Source organism: Scylla paramamosain, unplaced genomic scaffold (assembly GCF_035594125.1).
Source record: "Scylla paramamosain isolate STU-SP2022 unplaced genomic scaffold, ASM3559412v1 Contig89, whole genome shotgun sequence".
Classification (NCBI taxonomy): domain Eukaryota; kingdom Metazoa; phylum Arthropoda; class Malacostraca; order Decapoda; family Portunidae; genus Scylla; species Scylla paramamosain.
The window spans coordinates 257,274-283,052 of record NW_026973754.1 but is presented as its reverse complement, the minus strand read 5'-3'; the positions used below and the strand labels follow the sequence as shown (position 1 = coordinate 283,052).

Genomic DNA, 25,779 nt, shown 5'->3' with positions numbered 1-25,779 from the left:
TGGCCTCTGCCCTAACACCTCAGTCCGGCAGCATCAACGGCGGTGCGGTGCTGGTGGGGAAAAGCTCAGGGTTCATTCCCGGGTACATGATGGTGGTGGTTGGCGGTGCTGAGTGCCCCATGCTGCAGGAGAGTGCCAACACCATCTCCTGCCGCCTGCCACCTGGCATTGAGGGGGAGGCAGCGGTGGTGGTCAGTGTGGCCTGCAGTGAGAATGTGATGGCTGCCAAAGCATTCACCTACGCTGCAGCCGTCACCCCCATGCTTCTCTCCGTCACGTGAGTCTTGATGCCATGCACCCCACTTCACCACACACACACACACACACACACACACACACATACAAACACACACATCTTCTGTATCACTGGTGTTTTGTTTATAATAATAATAATAATAATAATAATAATAATGATAATAATAATAATAATAATGATGCTACTACTACTACAACTGATAATAATAATAATAATAATAATAATAATAATAATAATAATAATAATAATAATATAATAATAATAATAATAATGATGATAATGATGATGATAATGATGATGATGATAATAATAATAATAATAATAACAGTAATGCATTATTAATATTATCATTATTAAATATGTTCACTAATTTCAATGAGAACAAATATTTATCATCATGTTCAAAGTGATTGTGTTGGCCAGCACCCCCACCACCTCATTTACCCAGTGACCTCAGATCTTGATGTTGCAGGTGGCGCAGGATCACTCCTGAGCTGGGTCTTTGTGTTGGCAAAGACAATTCAGTCTTCACTAGGTGAATTGCCACACTCTTGAATCTTCTGAATTTTCCACCATCTGGCTTCAACCACAGAGTCATTCAAACTAAATTTATCTGTGCTGTATACCTCTCATCTAACTTCTCTGACTATAAGAAATTCTTTGACTAACTTCCAAAGTGGAGCACATTCTGACTCTCTTCCCTTTTGCAGAGATCTCCATTCTTGGAGACTTCAATGTTCACCACCAGCTTTGGCTTTCCTCTCCTTTCACTGACCATCCTGGTGAACTAGCCTTCAACTTTACCATCCTCCACGACCTAGAGCAACATCCTACTTGTATTCCTGACTGTCTTGGAGATATGCCCAACATTCTTGACCTTTTCCTGACTTCTAATCCATCTGCTTATGCTGTTACCCTATCTTTTCTGTTGGGCTCCTCTGATCACAATCTCACTTCTGTATCTTATCCTATTGCTCCAATCCCTCCTCAGGATCCCCCTAAGCAGAGGTGCCTCTGACATTTTGCTTCTGCTAGTTAGGGGGCCTGAGGAGGTGTTTTGCTGATTTTCCTTGGAATGACTACTGCTTCCATGTCACAGACTGTCTCTGTGTGCTGAGTACATAACAGAGGTGATAGTATCTGGCATGGAAGCGTACATTCCTCTCTCTTTTTCTCGACCTAAACCTTCCAAACCTTAGTTTAACACAGCCTGTTCTTGTGCTATACATGATAGAGAGATGGGTAACAAAAGGTACTTGAGCCTTCCATCACCAGAATCTCATGCACTTTATATTTCTGCCTGGAACCATGCAAAGTTTTTTCTCCAACAAGCCAAAAACTCCTTCATAAATAGAAAGTGTCAAAATTTTTCAAGATCTAACTCCCCTCATGACTTCTGGCACCTAACCAAACATATCTCCCATAACTTTGCTTCTTCATCTTTCTCTCTTTTATTTCAACCAGATGGCACCACTCTGATCTCATCTATTTCTAAAGCTGAACTCTTTCCTCAAACCTTTGCTAAAAACTCTACCTTGAATGATTCAGTGCCTGTTCCTCCCTCTCCTCCACCTTCTGACTACTTTGTGTTACCTATTAAAATTCTTCACAATGATGTTTTCCATGCCTTCACTGGCCTAAACCCTCAGAAGGCTTATGGACCTGATGGGGTCCCTCCTATTGTTCTCCGAAACCTTGCCTCCGTGCTTGCACCTTGCCTAGTCAAACATCTGTCAACATCTACCTCTCCTTCTTGCTGGAAGTTTGCCTACATTCAGCATGTTCCTAAAAAGGGTGACCGTTCTAATCCCTCAAACTACCATCCTATTGCTTTAATTTCCTGCCTATCTAAAATTTTTTTAATCTTTCCTCAACAGGAAGATTCTTAAACATCTTTCACTTCACAACTTTCTATCTGATCGCCAGTATGGGTTCTGTCGAGGCTGCTCTACTTCTTCTGGCTTTTCTTACTGAATCTTGGTCATCTCTTTTAGAGATTTTAGAGAAACTTTTGCTGTTGCCTTAGACATATCAAAAGCTTTTGATAGAGTCTGACACAAAGCTTTGATTTCCAAACTGCCCTCCTATGGCTTCTATCCTTTTCTCAGCAACTTCATCTTGAGTTTCCTTCCTGACCGTTCTGTTGCTGCTGTGGTAGATGGTCATTGTTCTTCTAAATCTATTAACAGTGGTGTTCCTCAGGGTTCTGTCCTATCACATATTCTCTTCCTATTATTCATCAATGATCTTCTAAACCAAACTTCTCATCCTATCCACTCATATAATGATGATACCACCCTGCACTTTTACACGTCTTTTCATAGATGTCCAACCCTTCAGGAAGTAAACAGGTCACAAAAGGAAACCACAGAACACCTGTCGTCTGATTTCTCTGAAATTTCTGATTGTGACAGAGGAAACTTAGTATTGTTCAATGCCTCAAAAACTCAATTCTTCCATCTACCAACTCAACACAACCTTCCAGACAAATATCCCATCTTCGTCAATGGCACATAACTGTTCCCCTCTCCTACATTGAACATCCTCGGTCTGTCCTTTTCTTATAATCTAGAATGGAATCTTCACATCTCATCCCTAGCTAAAACAGCCTCTATGAAGTTAGGCGTTCTGAGACATTGTCAGTTTTTCTCACCCTTCCAGCTGCTCTGTACAGAGGCCCTATCCATCCATGTATGGATTATGCCTTTCTATGGATTATGCTCTTCTAGACAGGGTTGAATCAAAAGCTTTTCGTCTCATCAACTCCTCAATAACTGACTGTCTTCAGCCTCTTACTCACTGCTGCAATGTTGCATCTCTTGCTATCTTCTATCACCATTTTCATGCTAACTGTTCTTCTGATCTTGCTAGCTGCATGCCTCCCCTCCTACTGCAGCCTTGCTGCACAAGACCTTCTTTTTCTCACCCCTACTCTGTCCACCTCTCTAATGCAAGAGTTAACCAGTAATCTTATCATTCATCCCTGTCTCTGGTAAACTCTGGAACTCCCTACCTGCTTCTGTATTTCCACCGTCTTGTGACTTGAACTCCTTCAAGAGGGAAGTTTCAACACACTTATCCTTCAATTTTTGATCACCGCTTTGGACCCTGTTTGGGGACTTGCATCTCGGTGGGTTTTTTTTTTAAATTAGGTTTTTGTTGCCATTGGCCCGTGTCCCTCTTACATGAAAAAAGTTCAACAAAGGACTGTTGTTAAGACACTGCACGTGAGGTGGCCCCCAGTTTGGAAGTATTGTAAATGAATGTTGCGATGAAATAGAATGGGTCTTTGAGACAACAACAAATAAGATGAATGATGATAGTAATAATAATGACAGTGATACTAATACTACTAATATTGATAGTAATAATACTACCTAATAATTATAGTGACAATAATAATAACAATGACAACATAATGTCAGTGCTCACTTTGTTCATTATCTAGCTTGTAGGAATTTGGGTCAGCAGTCTTCACTTGCCTCAAGACTCACAGGTCAACCAAGTGTTCCACCATGGAGGGCATGTCACTCACACCAGTTCTTCAGAATTGTCGTGCTTTAACACAGTCTGTGATGTAGTGGCAAGAAGTGTGTTTGTTGTTCTCAATACACAGCCTGCACTCACTTGGCTTGCTTTCACACATCAGAGCTTGCTGTTGGCCCAAATGAAATTACAGGGGCATAGGATGGGATTATCCCTTAATGAAGCCAACAGGTTGATAATGTCATAATTAATGTAGCCAAGGCCAGAGGCAGAGCCAGAGCCAGCCATTCCAGTTCATCAGCGTGGAGCAGAGCAGCCAGCCTGCCAACCTTCCACAACAGTGTCTGGGCACTAGGCAGAACTGAGTGTGGCCCTTCAGGTGGCCTGATTCCTGTATGAGTAACTTTTTTGTGGGGCCAGCCTGTTCAGGCCACTGGACAGGCCAGCCAGAGCATGCATGCTGGCCTCAAAGCTTAGTTTGGAGGGAGTCTAACGAAAAAAAAAAAAAAAAAAGCAACTTTGGAGTGGTAGAATCGCGACACCTTGACCACATATGTAACAAAGACTACTTTTGATAAACAAGCATAATCCCTGACTCTCATAGGACTCTGTGGGCTCTCTTCTCTCTCCTCCTCTTGCCTCCTTAAAACTTCATTTCTTCTATAAATAATGTCCACAATGTCAAGTACAGGGTCATCAGTGAGCTCTTATACTAAGAAGAGTGCTGTGGGCGGCCATTTTTGCTGCTTCCTGCTGATGGACTGCCCCAAACGAACGGGGGTGTAGGGTTAGAGAGAAACTTCCCGTATAATGCACCCCTGGTCTCCTGTCCCCACCCCACCCCCCTTCCCTCCCAACCTCACACTACCCCCTTACTCTCCTGCCAGGCCCTCTACTGATGTGGTGAGCAGCACCACCCTCACACTGGATGGCACTGGCTTCACTCTGTCCGGGGGCACCCCTGAGGTCACCGTGGGGGGCAAAAGGTGTGGCCTGGTCTCCCCTGCTTCCCCTACCTCCCTCCAGTGCATCGTGAGTCAGGGGGATTGAGGGGAAGTGCTGCAGGGAAGAGACTGATGAGTGCCATGAGGGAGTGTGAGGCAGCTTGGGGGGGAAAGTGAGAGGGAACTGAGTAATAATAATAGTAGAGGAAATAGATGTAGTTCTGCAAATGAGTGAGTGACAGGAAAAGTAACATTACTGAATGAGACGATGAATTAAGCAATGATAGATTTGGGTTAGGAAAAGTTTTTTGAATTAGGAAGAATGTTTAATGCTCTTTTTTCTTTCTTTCCCTGGTGGTGGTGGTGGTGGTGGTGGAGACAGGTCCCAGCACTTGGAGGAGGGGAAACATGAGGTGGTTGTGAGGGATGCAGTGTATGGAGACTCCAACAACTTGTCCATCTCCCTCATCTTCTCTCTCACCTCACTCACTCCCTCCTCAGGTGTGTGTGTGTGTGTGTGTGTGTGTGTGTGTGTGTGTGTGTGTGTGTGTGTGTGTGTGTGTTTTGTACCTCTCTTTGCCTGCCTGTCTGTCTGTATCTATCTATCTGCTTCTCTCTCTCTCTCTCTCTCTCTCTCTCTCTCTCTCTCTCTCTCTCTCTCTCTCTCTCTCTCTCTCTCTCTCTCTCTCTCTCTCTCTCTCTCTCTCTCTCTCTCTCTCTCTCTCTCTCTCTCTCTCTCTCTCTCTGCTGCCTGTCTGTCTGTCTCTACTTATATGTCTCTGCCGTCTTGTCTATCTTTCTGTCTGTTCCTGATTATACTGTATCCTTCTGCCTGTCTCTGTCTGTCCATCTGTCGCAACCTGTTTGTCTGTCTCTTTGTTTGTGTGTCTGTGTGTCTGTCTCATCCCCCTGACTCTGACTGACCTTACACAGGGAGCTTTGCAGGTGCTAGGATCATGCTGGCAGGTCAGGGCTTTGACCCGGATGGCAGCTCCTTGGTGACCTTGTGTGACCTGCCCTGTGACCTTGTGAGCAGCGACAGCACCACAGCCATAACCTGTGTGGCACCAGCCCTGCCCCACAGTGAGTAGTGGTGGTGGTGGTAGTGGTAGTAGTGTCATTATTACTGTTATTCTTGATAATAGCAGTATTATTATCATTAGTAGTATTATGATAATTAATTCATTGATAATGATAATAATGACAATATAACTAATCCTTCCTTTATTTGTCTGTGTGTGTGTGTGTGTGTGTGTGTGTGTGTGATGGTCAGTAAATTATCTCTATCAATAAATTATCTATCTGTACCTATTTACCTATCTATTAATCTATTTACCTACCTACCTATCTATCTATCTATCTATCTATCTATCTATCTATCTATCTATCTATCTATCTATCTACAGTATGTCTACCTGTTTGCCTACCTACCTACCTATCTATCTATCAATCTGTCTGTCTGTATAACTGAATCTGTTAACTAAACCTTCCTTTTATTTGTCTGTGTGTGTGTGTGTGTGTGTGTGTGTGTGTGTGTGTGTGTGTGTGTGTGTGTGTGATGATCAATAAACTATCTATCTGCTTTTCTATCTGTCAGTTAACTATCAATCTGTTCATCCATCTGTCAATAAACTATAAATCTATCAATTTATTTATCTATCTCTATCTATCTATCTGTCAATTAATCAATTAATTTATCTATCCATCCATCCATCAATTTATCCATCCCTCAATCCAACCATCCATCCATCTATCCATCTACATGTACCAGGTGAGGCGGATGTGACATGTGATGTGGTGGTGAGCAGCCCGAATGGTTTGTCTGCCAGTCTGCTGGGTGGTTTCACCTACCAACTGGCTCTCACACTCTCCCTCACTGGCCTGGAGCCCCAGCGAGGCGGCACTGCTGGCGGCACCTCCCTCACCCTCACTGGCACTGGCTTTGGGTAAGTAACACAGTGCCTGGTGTCTGTGTGACTTCTGGGTGTCTGTGCTTCTCTGCCTGCCTGTCTGTCTGTGTGTATGCATGCTGTATTTTCTGCCATATAACCTTGCTTAACCTGATCACTGCCCCCTCAGGTCAAGCAGTATTGCAGTGACCTGACCTAACCTTGCCTAACCTTAAGACAAGTGACAACATAGTGACCTGACTTAACCTTGTCTAACCCAGCCACTACCTCCTCAGGTCAAACGGCAACATAATGATCTGACTTGACCTTGCCTAACTTAGACCTTATCCTCCCTAGGTTGAGCGGCAATAAGGTGACCATTGGTGGGTCAGAGTGCAAGGTGACCCAAGAGGGTCCGACCAGCATCACCTGCATCACTGAGGCTCACCAAGGGTCGGGTCAATTCCAGGTCAAGGTCACTGCCCCTGGGAAAGGCTTGGCAGCAGCTGTGAGTGTTTATGTGTTCTTTTGTTTGGTGAAAGTGTTTTGCTCTTTTTCCTTCTGTTTTCTTGCTTAATTTGATGTCTTTTATTAATTTTTGTGTTTATAATTTCTTCATCTCCTGTTTCATCCTTTTAGCCTCATTTTCTCCTTTCCTTTCTTAACTTACCTTCCTTTTTCTATCCCTCTATCCCCTCTGACCCCTTCACCCCCTCACCTTTCCTCCCTCACCCCTCATCATTGATCCCTCACCTCTAAAATTCACCACTCAGCACCCTCATCTCATTCTCCTCCTTCACCCACCTCACCCCCTCGCCCCTCACCTCTCACCCCTCATCTCCACAGCAGAACAATAGTGGAATCTTCTCCTACATCGACCTCTGGAGTTCACCATTCACTTGGGGCAGCAAACCGCCACCATCACAGGGGCAGCTGGTGGTGGTGACTCAGGGCAAGACACTGCTGCTGGACCAGTCAACACCAGTGCTGAAGATGCTGCTGATCCAGGGCGGCCATGTGGTGTTTGATGTGGAGACTGTGGAGGAGCTGGTGTTGTGGGCAGAGTATATTTTGATCGTTGGTGGTGGCTCTCTCAGTATTGGGTCGGAGGATCAGCCTTTCCCTGGTGAGGCCGTCATTGAACTGCACAGCAACACACACTCCACCGAGCTGCCCTTGTATGGTGCCAAGGTGAGAGGCTGAGGGAGAGTGTGGGGGGTGCCAAGGGGAGAGGGAGAGAGAGAGGATGCCAAGGTGAGAGGCAAAGGGAGAGAGAAGGATTTAACCAGGATTCTATGCCTTTCATGGATTCTGGTGGAGGCTGGTCTGGTTATCAAGATGCATCCATGATTGTAGTGGTGAGGAGGATGAGTCTGTCTATCTGTCTGTCTGTGTGTCTGCTTGTTTTTCAAGGAATCTAGGCTTTCATTCTGTTGGTTTGTATTGTTGTGATCTGTCTGTATGTTTTGTCTGACAGATAGATCACAACAATATAAACCAGCAGAATATAAGACTAGATTCTTTGACAGACAGACAGACACAGACAGACCACAACAATACAAACCAGCAGAGTATAAGACTAGATTCCTTGACAGACAGACAGACAGACAGACCACAACGATACAAACCATCAAAATGAAAGACTAGACTCCATCCCACTGTGCAGAGAGAGAGAGAGAGAGAGAGAGAGAGAGAGAGAGAGAGAGAGAGAGAGAGAGAGAGAGAGAGAGAGAGAGAACAACAATAAAAATAACAACATAAAAGACTGGATTTCTTCCACATAACCTAACCAAACCCCTTTACCACCTACCCTGACCCATCCCACAGGTATTGGCGGTGCGTGATGGGACGCTGGACCTTCATGGCCGTCACGTCCCCATCACCTGGACCCACCTGGCACACACAGCCTCCCTTGGGGACACCAACCTCACCCTGTCCCTGCCCGTCACCTTGAGGCAGGGTGACCAGGTTGTTATTGCCACCACAGAGAACAGGTAAAGGAACATTCATGTGCAAATCTCTCTCTCTCTCTCTCTCTCTCTCTCTCTCTCTCTCTCTCTCTCTCTCTCTCTCTCTCTCTCTCTCTCTCTCTCTCTCTCTCTCTCTCTCTCTCTCTCTCTCTCTCTCTCTCTCTCTCTCTCTCTCTCTCTCTCACTACCCATTCATCTCCCAAACCACCCCTCTCTCCCTCTCCCTCTCACCCCCTTCATCCCTCCACAGGTTCTACATGAAGGAGAACGAGGTGAGGACCATCGCATCAGTCTCTGAGGATGGCCTGGAGGTCACACTGACAGAGGCACTGGAGCACACCCACCTCTCCGTCACCCAGACTCTTGGGGGACACACAGTGGAGACACGTGCAGAGGTGGGACTCCTCACCCACAATGTCAAGATCCAGGGAAATGTTGGCACCGACTTCAGTGTGGCTATTGAGGGCTGTGACACTTCTTTTAGGCCTGGTGAGTTTGGTGTTGTGGTGTTGTTCTGTGCTGTATATAGGCTATGAAAGGCTGTGAGGAGGAAGAATAGTGTGTAGGTCTGAGTTCATTGACTTCTGGTGAGTGACTTATTGCTGTTCTGTTGCAGATTCTGAAGGTGTGTTGTGTGTGGGCCATAAGGAGTAGTAGTAGTAGTAGTAGTAGTAGTAGTGTGTAGGTGTGAGTTCATTCAGTTCTGGTGAGTTTGGTGACTTACTGCCATTCTGGTGCAGGTTCTCAAGGTGTATAGTAGTGGTTGTGAATAGTAGCAGTGGTGTGTGATGGTGCAGATCTGAATTTTAAAGGATTCACCACGCTTAAGTCACAATACTTTCCCTCAGAATCTGTTAATGGTGTAGAATCTTGTTCATTTATGATTACAGTTATGAAAGAACTCTTGAAAGCCACAATACTTTCCACCAAAATCTATTAACAGTATATAATCCTTGTTAACCTCATTACAATCAGGAAAACATCCTTGAAAACCACAACAGTTTCCACCACACTCAGTTAATGGCATAGAATCCATGTTAGATTGTGAAAATATCCTTGAAAACAACAATAGTTTTCCCCAGATCTAATAAAGACATAGAATCCTTGCTAACCTTTCACTACTATAATGAAAACATCCTGGAAAATCCCAGTAACTTTCACCAGGACCTGATAGAAGTGGCTGAGATAAGATGCAGAAACATGAGAATACATCTCTCTTTTTCTTTCTCTCAATGCATTCTTCTCTCTCTGTTCACTGCCACACACCAACATGTCTCTCTTCTCTTTACCATCCCAGACCACCCAGTCATGTTTCAATGGTCGACATGGAGACGAGATTGGCGGTGACCAATTTGGCGCCACCGTGATACTGTCTGGAAAGTTCCCTGACCTGGACTTGGTGATGGGACGCATTGAGTACGTGGAGGTGACCAAGGCTGGTCAGGTGAGGCTGTGAGAGGCTGGGTCCTGCTGGGCCAATCTGGGTCAGGTCATGTGTGTTGTGGCAGTGGTAATGGTAGTAGTAGTAGTAGTAGTAGTAGTAGTAGTAGTAGTAGTAGTAGTAGTAGTAATGTCACATGTAGTAATTTGAGCAATATGTGTTGTACTTCCACTTGAGAGAGACACATTAGTATCACCTCCACATCCACCCTAATTCATTCACACATCAAAATATCCCTCCACCTCCACTTCAAACAGGCACAGTAACATCACCTCCACTTCAGGCAAGCACAATAACACACCACATCCATTGTAATCCACACACATACACACTTGCCAAATTTCCACCCAGGCATTCCAACTTGGGCGGTACCCACTCCACTTCCACCTGGCTGGGGACATGGGTGGTTCGTACATCCGCGGGTGCTCCATCCACCACACCTACAACCGCGCAGTGACAATGCACGCAACAAACAACCTGCTGGTGGAGCATAATGTGGCGTACAACAACATGGGTCACGCTATCTTCACAGAGGATGGGGTGGAGCAGAACAGTGTGGTGCAGTACAACCTTGCAGTCTACACCAGGACCTCCTCTTCCCTTCTTAATGTGGATGTGACATGCTCCTCATTCTGGGTGGGTGTGTGTATGTGATTATTTAGTTGTATTTAACAAGTTGTACTGCACAGGGTCCAAGCAAGCTCTTTTGTCCTGTTTCCATATCTATGTTTGCACGATTTCTCTTTAATTATGTGTACAATGCTCTGCTTCAACCACATCTTTTGTGTGTGTGTGTGTGTGTGTGTGTGTGTGTGTGTGTGTGTGTGTGTGTGTGTGTGTACATGTGTGCATGTATAGGGGAAGGAAGCAGGGAGGGAAAAGGTGGGAGGAGGGAGAACAAGTAAGGGATGTCTTCTACTTTCTCTCACCCCTATTCTATCCACCTCTCTAATGCAAGAATTAACCAGTATTCTCAATCATTCATCCCTTTATCTCGTAAACCCTGGAACTCACTGCCTGCTTCTGTATTTCTTCAGTCCAATAACTTGAACTCCTTCAAGAGGGAGGCTTCAAGTTTTGGATGATCCATTGGCCTCTTTCCTTTAGGGACTGACACCTCAGTGGGTATATTTCTTCCTTTTGTTGCCCTTGACCAGTGCTCCTCTTTCAGTAAAAATCAATTAGATGGAAGAATGTGTGAGAGAGAGAGAGAGAGAGAGAGAGAGAGAGAGAGAGAGAATCTTCCACACACTCAAAACTCTCAAAGTCTCCACAAGCCACTCTGAGAACCACCTCCCACTCCAGTCACACACTCATAACTCCTGCAATTTTCCACAAAACGCTTACTCACTGATCCACTGTTTCGCTCATCCATCAGGTGGTGAACCCAAACAACATTTTCCGTCACAATGCAGCTGCCAGTGGAACACATTTTGGTTACTGGTACAGGCTGGACCACCACCCCTCAGGCCCATCCACCACCAACATCTACTGCCAGAACACTGAACAGATGGGACTCTTCTTCAATAACACTGCACATTCCATGGGAAGGTGTGTGTGTGTGTGTGTGTTTGTGATTGTGTGTTGGCTGGGTAGGAGAGAGAGAGAGAGAGAGAGAGAGAGAGAGAGAGAGAGAGAGAGAGAGAGAGAGAGAGAGAGAGAGAGAGAGAGAGAGAGAGAGAGAGAGAGAGAGGGTGTGTGTGTGTGTGTGTGTTGGGTGAGAGAGAGAGAGAGAGAGAGAGAGAGAGAGAGAGAGAGAGAGAGGATGTGTGTATGTGTGCATGAGTGTTATTGTTATGCTGTGTGTTCTGTGCTGGCTTGAAGTTTACATGATGGGTGGAATAGAGAGAGAGAGAGAGAGAGAGAGAGAGAGAGAGAGAGAGAGAGAGAGAGAGAGAGAGAGAGAGAGAGAGGATCATAGTACAGAAGGATAAAAGTTAATCTGTTTTCTGGCTATCCATCTGGGACATTGGGACATTTGATGACAACACTGGCCTCTGTTCCAGGTATGGTCTGTGGGTGTTCTCCAATCCAGGATATCACCCAAAGTCCGACATCTGTGGAAGCAGGGACGTGGTAAGTCTGTGTCACGCATCACTAAATACGTATCCATTCATGTGTATATGATCTGTGTGTGTGTATAATGATGGGCAATACTGCTACACTCTGTCATTAGGTGTGTCTTAGTAATTCAGGACACAGGAACATGATAACACTGTAACTGACCAAAGCTCTCACTCACTGATCAGTCAGCAAATTCCCATCTTGTCTTGAAATGTGCAGCAGATTGATGTATTTCCGTCAAAACCCACACAATTCAAATTATGGTTCTGGTAGAAATACAGAAGTTTGCTAACATTTCAAAGTCATATAGAAATTCATAGACCAGTCAGTGATTTAGTACATGAGTCAGTGGCAGTGCTACCATGCTCCTGTACCCTAATTACCTTGCCTAATTACTGATACACTTGATGAAACAGAGCTTACTATTATGAACTATGCTCCTGTAGCCTCACCTGCCTAATTACTGATACACTTGATGAAACAGAGCTTACTATTACAAAATATTACGATCCCACACAGGATGGTCCAGGCAAAGCAACACACACACACAAACACACACACACACACACACACACACACACACACACACACACACACACACACACACACACACACACACACACACACACACACACACACACACACTCACTCACACACGTAGCCCCATCAACCCCTCACTGGAAAGGAACAGTCTTGTGGCTTAGTGAACTGTTACCAAGAAATAAAAATCCCAGTAGTAAGGACAATAAAAAAAAATAAATAAATAAATGAATAAAAATCTTCCACTTTTGGATGAGCCTTTTGACCATTCTTTTGAGCCTGCACCTCAGTGGCCTTTTTTCACCTGTTGCCCTTGGCCAGTGTCCACTTACACACACACACAAAAAATAAAAGAAAAGAAAAAGAAAAAAAAAATTCCTGCAGGTGGCCAAGTGGGAAAGCTTCACCGCGTGGCACTGTGAGCGGGGTGCCGAGGCAGTATCTGGCACTAAGCTGCAGTTCCACAACTTTGTGATGCTTGATAACCAACAGGCTGGCATGGAGATGGTGTCTGTGAAGGGAGGGTTTGGACAGGATGACAGCCCTGGTGAGTCACTGGGTGGTGATGGGGTGAAGGGGGATGGTGACTGGAAGGAGTGAGAGGTATAGGGAGTCCTCAGTTTACAATGATCTCGACTTCTGCCTCTTGGTAGTTAAACTGGCAGTGCTTGTCCCTGTACATTCCCCTTTGTCCTTTTTACTGATTTATTTATTTTTTATTTATTTATTTATTTTTTTTACTGTATGTCCTGATGTGTTTCTTTTACAGGTACAGTAGTTATGTTTTTATAAACTAGAATATGACTTTACTATAACATTAGCATAGGTGAGTGACATAATGTAGGTACCAGTTCAAACCTATGCTGAAAATCTGTTTATAGGAATGGAACTCCATCATAACTCAAGGACCCCTTGAGGCCTTGTTGAGCTCCCTGACTGATGAAAAAATTATGGTTAAGAGAAGCAGAGTATGCAAGTGAATTAGTGAGAGGTAGTGAGACCTTGTTGAGTTCCCTGACTGATGAGAAAGTTGTGGTTAAGAGAAGCAGGATATGCGAGTGAATTAGTGAGAGGTAGTGAGGCCTGGTTGAGCTCCCTGCCTGATGAGGAAATTGTGGTTAAGAAAAGCAGGATATGCAAGTGATGAGTTAAATTGCAATGTTAGTTAAGATGCTTGATTCCATTTCTTCCTTCCCTATATCTTGCACAGCTTTTGGAGGGAACATAAATAACATACCACACAGATCTTTAAATAACTGTTATAGCAAAAACAACAGCAGCAGTTAATATAAGTACACTGAATTATATAATGACATAAACTTGGGTAGGTTAGGTTATGTTCAGTTAGGTCTTCTACAGGTACCTTCTATAACAGCATCTTTAAGTACAGTAACCATTTCACACACCAGCAACTCTCTTAAGGATTTTCAAAGGTCGCATGTGTGATTAATTGAACTTTCATGGGCCTCATTTTTCCATTGATGATGCTGAATTCCTGCTAAACTATCACTGGAATCATGAAAACACACTTTGAAACACTAATAGCTCTCATAAGGGCTATTTTCAAAGGCTATATGTGTTGAGTTTGAACTCTCAGGGATGTTTTTTCCCAGTGATGATGATGAATTTCTGTTAAACTATCACTGAAATAATGATGCTGTGGAAGGCTTCTACAGCATCAGTTGTGAAAAAAAGAGAAAATAAAGAAAAAACATGAAAACCTGAATAATCGCCTTGAAAACAGACCTGATGAGAGAGCAGACCTTTTAGAATGCACACCAAGCTACTCTGACACAAACACCATTTTGTCTCCAGATTAAGTTTTTGTAGGATCATGAGACAATCTTTTATTCATGCTGTTTTGTGCAGGCATCTTCAGTTCCCTGGTGGTGTGTCACTCGGCCCTCAACTCCAGTGCCTGCACCTCAGGAACCAGTGGTATTGTGGCGCCCAAGACCCAGATCTTTAGTATCTCCAATGTCACATTTGTTAACTTTGATGAGGGTGGAAGTGCTGCGCTGTCTGGCTGTTCTCAGTGCAGGAACTACCAGGGAGGCTACAGGGCACAGGTTAATGGTCTGGCCTTTGAGAATTCACCCAACAAGGTAAGGAAAAACATCTCTTCTTCAGGATGACTCTCTGTATCTCCTCAGTTTTTGCCATATATGCACTTATTTTGCAATGCTTTGTTCTCCCATCAGGACAATTTTCTGAAGCCACAACCATGATTACTGAAGTTTTTATGAGTGTTTCTTCTATTACTGATGGTGAACCATTGTTAAACTAGTCTTATATGCATGGAAACATTTAAAAACTCACAAATAACTCATAAGAACTTTTTTAATGCAGAATCATCATTAAACTGATGAGAATCTTGAAAACATTTACAAACACCAGTAACTCTTGTAATGACTGTTTTCAAGGGCTGCATATATAGATTCTCATGGATGTTTTTTCCCAGTGATGATGGTGAATTCCCTGTTAAACTATCACTAGAAAAGCAATGGTTCTACAGCATTATAGTAAAGAAGACCCATGAAAATGTGACTAATCACCTTGAAAATAAACCTGATGGCAGAGCAAAGTATTCAAGAATACACACAAAGTTGCTCCTTGACACAGACACCATTCTGTCTCCCACATCAGATCAGGTTTCAGTGGGAACACGAGACAATCTGAATAGACGCTGATGGCTCTCTGATGGGCGAACCGGAGGCGAATGTTGTTCCCACAATGGGCATCTTACCAACTGATTCCTGCACTCAAGAAGCAGCATTCTCTGTCACCAAGAATGTAGGTATAAGGCAGAATATATTTGTGGGTTTATAGATATTTTCCCCTTCCTTCTTTGAGATTTTTTTCTCTCTCATTGATATGCTTCTGGTCTTGTATTTCTTTATTATTTATTGTACCTGGATAAATGCTGATTAACTTGTATGTTTTCCCTTCCCTTCCTTGTACCTTTATCTTATATACTGAGTCATTTCTAGGATGCCATTTCTTTCTTTTTATCTTTTTTCTGTGCCTTTTCTCCAGGGGTCAATGGGCCTAAGAGTGTGAATGATGTGTGTTTGAGTGTGAGGTGCTTTGGGTTACCTAGTATGGGATTATCAGCCAGGTGTATAGACAGATAGATAGATCTCTTTTCCTCCTTGTACTATATATCAAAGAGGCATCCGCATATGCATGTGTGTGTATCTAATCACAGTACACATCACTACATTAGGGAACTTTAAAAGATTAGACAAGTTTATACATGATGATGTTAGGTGGAAATAGATGGGTATATTTCTTAGAGACTGCCACATGTAGGTCTGGTAGCCTTTTGCAGCTTCCCTTATTTTCTTATTTTTTGTTAATACAAATTTCACCCCATAGTATAAGCAGTCTTATCACTCCCATCACTCCTTTCCTACCTGTCTTTTACATCAGGTATACATCTGTGTATGCATATGTGTATATCTAATCACAGTAAACATCACCAGTACTAACCCCAACAACAGAATAACCAACTCATGGTAAACTTTGGAATTCCCTGCCTGCTTCTGTGTTTCCTTCTTTCTATGACATGAACTCTTTCAAAAGGGAGGTTTTGAGACACTTGACCTCCAACTTTGAATGATCTTTTTGATCCTTTCCTTTAGAGACTGGCACCTCATTGGACCTTTTTATTTGCTCTTTTTGCTGCCCTTGGCCAGCACCCTTCTTACATACAAAAAAAACAATAATAACCATTCCTTTGTCTGTCATCACTACAGGTGCCAGGATCAGTTTGCCGAGGGGCCATGAAATTCCTGCGAGTGGCCGTCACCAATCCGAGCCCTTCCTCACTGCTTGGCAAGGACCTGGTGGTGAGCAACGACTTCGGCGCCACCCACATCCCTTACTTCATGCTCCATATTGGTGGTGCTGGCTGGATGGGGCTTGTCTACACTGGTGCCACCTTTGACTTCAACTTTGAAAATGCTAATCAGGTGAGTTCTGGGTGTGGTGGAGGCTAAAGGGAGAGGAGCACAGCAACACAGGGGAGTGGTGGAGGCTAAGGGGGACATGTGAGCACAAGAACACAAGGATAGCTGCAAGTAGCCATCAGGTCTACAACTGGCAGTCCCTGGGATATAAACTTTCTCTCTCTGACAAACACACACACACACACACACACACACACACACTCCAGTGACCTCCAGTGCCAGAGAAGACCGCAGGGTGGAGAAGAGGGAATACAAACACTTTGAGGTGCCGAGAACGTGGTATAGTCTTCCCTCACTCCTCTTATTTAATGCAACGTCTCTGGCCAACAAGATGGATGAATTGATTGTGACGGTGAGATCTACTTGTGCGGACATTGTGGCGGTTACTGAGGCGTGGCAGATTGTTCCTGAGGTGTGCACAATGCAGGACTACCAGCTCTACCATCACCTTAGGTCAGGACGCAGGGGGGGGGGGGAGTGGCCGTTTTCTGCCGCTCTGCCCTCAGCCCCTCACACCTCCCTGTTGATAATCCTGCCGGTGTGGAGGCCCTGTGGGTGAGAGTCACGCCCCCCTCCCATCCCAGCAACATGGCCTCCATCATAGTTTGCGTCGTGTACCATCCCCCACGAGCCGCCACTGCACAGTTACTCACCACTCACATCATCAACACTGCTGATGCCCTGAGGGTGAGGTATCCTGCTGCCAAGCTGGTCATCTGTGGGGACTTTAACAGATTAGATATCAACGATATCCTACACCAGCTACACCTCACCCAGGTCGTGGACATCCCCACCCACCAGCAAGCCATCCTCGACCTTATACTCACAGACCTGGGCCAGCAGTACTCGCCACCCAAGCCGCTGCCTCCCATGGGACGGAGCACCCACCTCTCCATACTGTGGACACCCACGCCCACCACCTCGACCCCCCGGTCAGCTGTCACCAGGACCCACCACCCCATGCCTGACTCAGCCATGAGGGAGTTTGGGCAGTGGGTGATACAACACCCGTGGACCGAGGTGCTGGATGAGGAGGACGTCCACTTAAAATGGCAAAATTACGTCGCCACCACCACAGAAACCTTCCACCACTACTTCCCAGCCAAGAGCGTCACAACGCACCCGTCTGATGCTCCCTGGATGACGCCCCGCATTAAAAGACTCATGCGTCAGCGGACCTGGGCGTTCCACTCCTGCCCGGTCCTATACAGGAAACTAAGAAACAGAGTAATCAGGGAGATTAAGAATGCAAAGGCAAGCTATTACCCAGACAAGATACACCACCTCAAGCTGACCAACAACAGACAGTGGTACGCTAAGATCAAAGCTTTGTGTGGCTTACAAAAGCACACTTCATCTCTTCCTTGCACCTCACACCTTCCTGCTAATCTCGCGGCTCAGGAGATGAACGATCACTTTGCTGCTATCTGTCAAACCTTTCCTCCCCTCCACACCACTCCGCTTCCTGCCTATCTTCCCACTCCCTCCCCTCCACACACTGTCCAGGCGATGGATGTTTTTAAGAGAATACTTAAATTTAAACCAAGATCCACCACACCCACTGACCTTCCTATAAAAATTTACAAGGAATTTGCTGTAGAGCTAGCAACACCGCTATGCTCCATAATAAACGCCTCACTCTCCCAACACTCTTGCCCCGCAGACTGGAAGACATCTTACGTCATCCCCATCCCCAAAACTTCCAGTCCACAGTCACTCAATGACCTCAGGCCAGTCTCTATCACTTCCATCCCTAGCCTTATTTGTGAAGATTTTGTATATGACTGGGCATACACCAAAATTTGTAACATTGTGGATATCAGACAATTCGGAAATATTAAAGCCACCTCCACCTCACATTACCTGACCAGCTTCCTTGAATTCATCCACAGCCACCTGGACAAGCGAAACACCTCTCAAGCAGTTGCTTTTGTGGACTTTGATCTTGTTGATCACACTGTTGTCATCAGCAAGGCAGTAAGTCTGGGTCTCCCTCCTAATCTGATAGCGTGGCTAGCCGACTTCCTCACAGGGAGGCGTCAGGCCGTTCGCTATCAGGGCTCTGTCTCTAATTTCCAACAGCTGACATGTGGAGTCCCCCAGGGGACCAAGATGGGTCCTCTATGCTTCCTCCTCCTCATCAACGATGCCCTCACTGACACCCCCCATCGCTGGAAGTATGTGGACGACTGCACCGTGGGCGTCCCAGTTTCCACCAAGAACCTGGACTACTCGCCACTGCAAGCAATTCTGGAGCGACTGCAGACGTGGATGGAGGAGAGCAGGATGACCATCAACCACAGCAAAACTGTGGTGATGCATTTCTGTACCTCCTCTGTACCAGTGCCCCCTCCCCAGCTCACAGTGGGCCCTCACCCCCTCCAGGTGGTCCAATGTGCCAAGCTTCTCGGAGTCACGGTGAACAACCAGCTGAACTGGAAGCAGCATGTTGCCAGCACCGTGAGATCAGCTACCTACAGGCTGTACATGCTGTGCAGACTCAGGTCGCTGGGGACGCCGACGAGTTAAGGAGGGTGTACCTTACCTTCATCCTCCCCAAACTCATGTACGCCTCCCCAGCGTGGTCCTCCTCCCTCACACACACTCAACAGCTACAGCTAGAGAGTGTGCAGAAAAGGGCGTGCAGGGTCATCCTTGGCCCTGCGTACACCACCTATGAAGAAGCCCTGACCACCCTGAGTCTGTCCAGAATAACCACCAGGCACCGAGAGGCTCTGGAGAAGTTTGGGAGGGGACTACTGCATCATCCACGTCTCAGAAACATGCTGCCGCCCGACGCGCCTCGCCCGGTCCATGCCACCAGACACCACAACAAAATAACGCCCCTGAAGGCGCCACGCACGGACCGGTACAGACTCAGTGCGATTCCCACCATGGTGCGAGCCATCAATCAATAGTATTTCCCTCCTAGATTAGACTTACCTTTAGGATTAATGTTAAGTTTTTCCCCATCCCCTATGTACATTTTCAGTTTGTCAACTGCCTAAATAATAAACCGTTTATTATTATTATTATTATTATTATTATTATTATTATTATTATTATTATTATTATTATTATTATTATTATTATTACACACACACACACACAGAGAATGGAATAAATATTATCTTTATGCTAAGTTGTTTATGCATTCAGATGAAAATTAGATTATTATTATTTTATTTTTATTATTATTATTATTATTATTATTATTACTATTATTATTATTAATATTATTATTATCATTATTTTTATTGTTATTATTATTTTTACTGTAATCATTATTATCACAGGTTTATGCATATGATTTAATTGTGTTTTGGTTCCATTTTTCTCCCCATCAGTTCGTCAACATGTCATACAAGACTAACACAAAATTCATGACAAGAAATGACTACTATTTTGTGAAACACACACTCACCCAGACACCTGACAGAATTGAGTAAGTGTCCCTGTGTGTGTGTGTGTGTGTGTGTGTGTGTGTGTGTGTGTGTGTGTGTGTGTGTGTGTGTGTGCAGTTGTAGTACAGAGGGTGTTCGAGTTACAAGCAAGATATGTTCCGGAAGGCTGCTTGTAAGTCATTTTCCTCGCAACTTGTCATCATAATTTTTCAGAACCAAAAAAGAATCATACGTTCTGCAAACAATGTAATGCTTACTTACTTGATACTTGGTACCATGAGAGAGAGAGAGAAAGAGAGAGAGAGGGAGAGAGAGAGAGAGCACCTTGCCTTATGGGTGATGTGATACCACCAAGAAGTGACAGTCTTGAGGTTTCTGCCAAATGCAAGACTCAGATATGCCAGGCATACAACTCTCTCTCTCTCTCTCTCTCTCTCTCTCTCTCATGTACATTTTTCCTTTCTTCTGCTCTCCCTCTCAGGTTATGCATACCTATTTTCATGTAATTTATTAAGATGGCTGGCTGAAAGCATAAGACAGGTTTGTCTGCCTATTTGTGGACTTAATGTAATGGAGCAGGGTTTCTACACCATGCAGCACAACTCTCCTGTCTCTTTGCCTCTCAGAGGCAGACTGGCAGAGGTCTGTGCACTGTGGAGTCTCAAGGCAGACTCACTGCAGTGCAGTACAATATGTTTTTAAATTAAATTTAAATTTTAAACTAGCGTCTCATAATAAACTGCTACAGGGCCTGTGTCCTGGGCCAGTAGGCGGTCCTCTGCTATGCTGCTGCACTGCGTAGTTAGTGGCAAAGCAGCGTACTGTGTGCCAAATTTGAATGTATGGTTAGCAAAGGGAACATTATCAAGAGTACATTTTCTTTTTGCAAGTAGACTGCTCATATCAATGAACATTCGTAACTCATTACCTCGTAACTTGGACACCCTCTGTATACAGAGTCTGTGGACTGCCACTTATAGACCTAATGGCTTCTTGCAGTTTTCCATGTTTTCTTATGTTCTGTGCTACAATCAGACACTCGTTCCTTTCTGTGTGTTTATATCTCCTTAGATTTTCCTTGGCTTGATGTACATTCCTTTGCCTATATCACCTGTTCTTGTAGTGTGTGTGTATTTACCTAGTTGTGTTTACCTAGTTGTATTGTACAGAGCACAAGCCAAAGTTCATTTTGTCTTGTCTCCATAACTATATTTATCCAGTTTCTGTTTAAACATGTGTACACTGTTTGCTACAACCACTTCTTCCTTCAGATCATTCCAGATTTCAATAGTTCTGTATGGGAAGCTGTATTTCTTGATGTCGCTTGAACATCCACTCTTCTTTATTCTCTTCATATGCCCCCTCATCTGTCTCTCTCCCTCCTTCATCTGTGGTAACAAGTAATTTCTGCCTATTCTTTCTATATTGTTTACTAACTTGTACATTGTTATAAGGTCTCCCCTTTCTCTTCTCTCTCGTAGTGTTGGTAATTCCATCTCTTCAAGTCTTTCTTCATAGCTTAAGTGTGTGCGTTTGCCTGCACACACGTGTGCTTCCATCTTGTACATTTTCTTTTATTAGCCCCATCTCCTCATTTCATTAATCCCAAACCTCTATTTCTATGCATGTCCGTGTGTGTGATCTAACCTGACCACACACTGGCATTGCCTAACTTGACAGGACGACCAAGGGTGAGAGGGAGAGCCTGGAGTCCCTGCCTGACCCCACCACAAACATTCATGGGGACTTCTACTGGGACACAGACTCAAAGGAACTCACGTACATGGGTAAGAGCAAGGTCAGAGTGTGTTGAGAGTGGTGGGTTGGGTGACTGAGCTGCTGCTGGTGTTGTGTTGTGTGTTGTGAGTGGTACCGTTGCTGAAAATTCTCTCATTGCCTGAAATCTGCTGTGGAAGAGTGAGATGGTGATGTGTTGAGAGTGGTGGCTGGGTGAGGTGACTGTGCTGGGGTTGTGTTGTTGTGTAAATTAAAATCTCTCCTTTGTGTTTCAATGCCCAACTGTACTGTTCTCCTTGTGATGGTCTTGCCTGCAATATAACTTCTCCTCTTGCTATTTCAGTGTTGTTGGGTCCGAAACATAATGATACGTTGGTGGGTTTATTCGGGGTTCAATTGAGTTACTCAGATGTTCGGGGTTTTGGGGTTTCACACTGTGTATTTTTAATCTGTGTCGAAGCCAATGAAATAAATAGCAGGTGTGGTACACTTTAGTTCTGCTCCAGCTGTCTTAAGACTCACACGTTTTATTCCCTGTCCTACTCGCCTAATACACATTGCTAGCAAGGATGGCTCAGAGTTTAACAGGTTATGGGCCCAGGAACAGACTGTATTTTGACGGTGATGAGCGCAAGTACGAGTTATGGGAAGTGAAGTTTTTGGGCTACATGCGGCTACAGAAATTGCATAATGTGATTGATCCTCCTGCATCAAGTACGACTGCTGCAGACGTTACCAAAAATGCCAAGGCATTTGCGGAGTTGATTCAGTTCCTGGATGACCGTAGTCTATCCCTTGTGATGCATGATGCGAAGGACGATGGACATGAGGCACTGAGGATTTTACGGGAACACTACTTATCGAAAGGTAAACCCAAGGTCATATCACTGTACACGGAGCTCACAGCGTTGCTTAAGGGAGAAAACGAGAGTGTTACAGACTATGTGATTCGAGCCGAGACGGCGGCAACTGCACTTAAAACGTCTGGTGAAACTATTAGTGACAGCTTGTTGGTGGCAATGGTGCTTAAGGGTTTACCTACGGAATTCAAGCCATTTATGACTGTAATTACACAAAGAGAAAAGGCATTGACATTTGCTGAGTTCAAGGTGTCTCTCAGAAGTTTCGAGGAGACAGAGAAGTCGTGCGGCGACAAAAGTGACAGTGACAGAGTGATGAGGATAGAGTCTCGTAAATTCAGTGGTACGTGTTTCAAGTGCGGTCTTCAGGGTCACAAATCGGTCGACTGCCGTGTCTCTAGACCGAACCAGACTTTAAGAAGATGGTGTGAGAACTGCAGGAATAACTCCCACGATACGAAGTTTTGTTGGAAGAGTTCGGGGGGTAACAGTGGTAAAGACTCTGCCAGGAACGTAAAAGATTATAGTGATGATTATGACAGTCAGAGCCTCAGTTTTGTGTTTAAAGTGGGGCTTCGGAGATCAGAGACTGAATCATGTGTTGTGGTTAACAAGTTAATGGTGGACTGTGGTGCAACTACTCATATAATCAATGATGACTCCAAATTTGTGTGTTTTGACAAGCAATTTGATCCTGAGAGACATTTTATTGAACTAGCTGATGGTAGTAGAACAAATAATCTGGTTAAAAAGAAGGGTGATGCCTGTGTTACCCTTGTAGACTCTTGTGGTAATGTTCATACAACAATTCTGGAAAATGCTCTCTATGTACCTTCCTTCAAGCAAGATATTTTCTCGGTTCAAGCTGCCACTGAGAAGGGTGCATCAATCGAGTTTAAACCAAATTCTGCAGAGTTAACATCTACAAACGGTACAAAGTTTGACATAGTTAAGCATGGTAGACTGTATTTCTTAAACAATACTGTGTGTTCAAATAGGGCGTCCTATACATTGAGACAGTGGCATGAAATTCTCGGTCATTGTAATGTGAGTGATATTTTGAAACTTGAAGGTGTAGTGAACGGGATGAAAATTAGTGACAAAAAGGACTTTGATTGTGGCATTTGTGTTAAAGGGAAAATGACTCAGTTTAGAAACAGACAAGCTGATGAGCGTTCAAAAGCTAAACTAGATATGGTACACTGTGACCTAGCTGGTCCCATTGATCCTGTTGCCAAGGACGGTTTTAAGTATGCACTCAGTTTTGCTGATGATTACTCCGGTCTTATCATGATATACTTCCTCAAATATAAGTGTGACACCTTACAGGCAACTAAGCATTTCATAGCAGACATTTCTCCCTATGGCTCAGTGAAATGTCTCAGAAGTGATGAAGGTACGGAATTTACTTCTAATGCATTCGCAGATTTACTCGTGGAAAATAAAATCAAGCATGAAATGTCTTCTCCCTACTCACCTCACCAAAATGGTACCGCTGAAAGAGGCTGGCGTACTCTTTTTGAAATGGCCAGATGTTTACTAATAGAGTCTGGTCTGCCAAAGTTTCTGTGGACGTATGCCGTTATGGCCTCTGCTTACATTAGAAACAGATGTTATAACCTTAGGATTAAGAAGACTCCATTCGAGGCTTTTGCAGGTAAAAAGCCAAATATTAGTAATATGCACATTTTTGGTTCTGTATGTTATGCCTATGTACAACAGAAGAAAAAACTTGATGCCAGAAGTGAGGATGGAATTTTTGTAGGCTATGATAAGTCTAGTCCAGCATACCTTGTATATTTTCCAAAGACTGGTACAGTAAGGAAAGTTGGATGTGTCAAATTTACCAGGCCTAGCGTAGATGTAAGTTCAGATGTAGCATGGGGTAGTGAATGTGACTGGACTACAACACGTAGTACTGACACTGAAGCTAGCCCAGAAGTTGGTAACCAAACAGAGGACAGTGTGTGTTTAAGGCGGTCAGAAAGAGTAAAACGTAAACCCATATATTTTGGTGACTGTATTGTTGGTGATGAAATGGATGAGGCTTTGGATAGTATTGTGAATTGTACTGTTGACTATTGCTATAAACTAGCCAGTGTACCTTATACATATCAAGATGCTATTGCATCTCCTGATTCTGATAAATGGCGAGAAGCTATGGAATTGGAAATGAAAGCTCTAAAGGATAATGAGACTTTTGAGCTTACTACTTTGCCTGAAGGTAGAAAAGCTGTGGGAAGTAGGTGGGTATATGACCTGAAGTTTAACCCTAACAATGAGACAAGGTACAAGGCTCGTTTTGTTGCTAAGGGTTACTCTCAGGAGGCAGGTATAGATTATCACGAAACATTTTCCCCAACTACTAGGATCACATCTGTAAGAACTTTAATGCAGTTGGCTGTACAACATGACCTGGTTGTTCATCAAATGGATGTAAAAACTGCCTACTTAAATGCACCTATTGATTGTGAAATTTATGTTGAACAACCCAAGGGTTTCTGTGTGGAGGGTAATGGTGGCGAGAAGTTGGTGTACAAATTAAAGAAATCCTTGTATGGTCTCAAACAAAGTGGTAGAAATTGGAGTTCACTGTTGCACTCATATTTGGTTGACCTAAGTTTAACTCAGTCATTTGCTGACCCATGTCTTTATACCAGAATTACTGATGATGAGGTAACCAATGTATTAGTTTGGGTTGATGACATAATAATTGCGGCCAGCAGTGATGCAAAATTGAAGAACATGAAGGAAAGTCTGGGTGATAAATTTAGGATGAAAGATCTAGGCAAAATTTCCTGGTATCTAGGTATACAGTTTGTGTGTGATGATAATGTAATTAAAATGAATCAAACTAAATATGTGGAAAAGATCCTTGAGAAATTTGGTATGCAACATTGTAAACCTGCCTATACTCCTTGTAACATGGATGTGAACAAAGTATGTATTAGTTCTAGTGAATCAAAACTGGCTGATATCAATATGTATAGAGGATTAGTTGGAAGTCTGATCTATGTAATGACATGTACTAGACCTGATTTGTGCTTTATTGTAACTAAATTGTCTCAGAATATGACTAATCCAACTACTTCTCATCTCACTATGGCCAAGCATGTATTAAGATATTTGAAAGGTACCATTGATCAATGTTTGACTTTTAAAAAGTCAGATGAGTCACTGAATTAGATTGGGTATTGTGATGCTGACTGGGCTAATG

The 25,779-nt window shown here is 44.0% G+C and overlaps 2 protein-coding genes across 4 annotated transcripts; both read left to right on the top strand.

Annotated features, from left to right (window-relative positions):
• Positions 1-139: 139 nt before the first annotated feature.
• LOC135098872 (fibrocystin-L-like) lies at positions 140-10,477 on the top strand. Of its 3 annotated transcripts, none has more exons than XM_064001273.1 (11): positions 140-277; positions 4,630-4,774; positions 5,069-5,187; positions 5,620-5,769; positions 6,458-6,632; positions 6,933-7,083; positions 7,422-7,766; positions 8,403-8,569; positions 8,796-9,034; positions 9,843-9,961; positions 10,338-10,477. In XM_064001273.1, the coding sequence occupies exons 2-10, from the start codon at positions 4,671-4,673 to the stop codon at positions 9,890-9,892; spliced, it is 1,500 nt and encodes a 499-aa protein (XP_063857343.1). In that variant the 5' UTR covers positions 140-277; positions 4,630-4,670; the 3' UTR covers positions 9,893-9,961; positions 10,338-10,477. The 3 variants fall into 3 exon arrangements, with proteins under 3 accessions (XP_063857343.1, XP_063857344.1, XP_063857342.1); XM_064001274.1 differs by having other exon boundaries at positions 7,425-7,766; positions 9,843-9,989; positions 10,338-10,476; XM_064001272.1 differs by having other exon boundaries at positions 9,843-9,989; positions 10,338-10,476.
• LOC135098875 (fibrocystin-L-like) lies at positions 10,386-16,488 on the top strand. The gene is made up of 7 exons (XM_064001279.1): positions 10,386-10,622; positions 11,365-11,537; positions 11,993-12,062; positions 12,975-13,137; positions 14,460-14,695; positions 15,237-15,383; positions 16,349-16,488. The coding sequence occupies exons 1-6, from the start codon at positions 10,386-10,388 to the stop codon at positions 15,267-15,269; spliced, it is 912 nt and encodes a 303-aa protein (XP_063857349.1). The 3' UTR covers positions 15,270-15,383; positions 16,349-16,488.
• Positions 16,489-25,779: the final 9,291 nt, after the last annotated feature.

Bases quoted from the DNA above. Each gene is read 5' to 3' on its own strand.
- LOC135098872 (XM_064001273.1), top strand. From the start codon at position 4,671: ATGGCACTGGCTTCACTCTGTCCGGGGGCACCCCTGAGGTCACCGTGG. The intron at 7,084-7,421 runs GTGAGTGTTTAT...TCATCTCCACAG, and splicing joins GGAAAGGCTTGGCAGCAGCT to CAGAACAATAGTGGAATCTT. The intron at 8,570-8,795 runs GTAAAGGAACAT...ATCCCTCCACAG, and splicing joins ATTGCCACCACAGAGAACAG to GTTCTACATGAAGGAGAACG.
- LOC135098875 (XM_064001279.1), top strand. From the start codon at position 10,386: ATGGGTGGTTCGTACATCCGCGGGTGCTCCATCCACCACACCTACAAC. The intron at 10,623-11,364 runs GTGGGTGTGTGT...CTCATCCATCAG, and splicing joins TGACATGCTCCTCATTCTGG to GTGGTGAACCCAAACAACAT. The intron at 13,138-14,459 runs GTGAGTCACTGG...TGTTTTGTGCAG, and splicing joins TGGACAGGATGACAGCCCTG to GCATCTTCAGTTCCCTGGTG.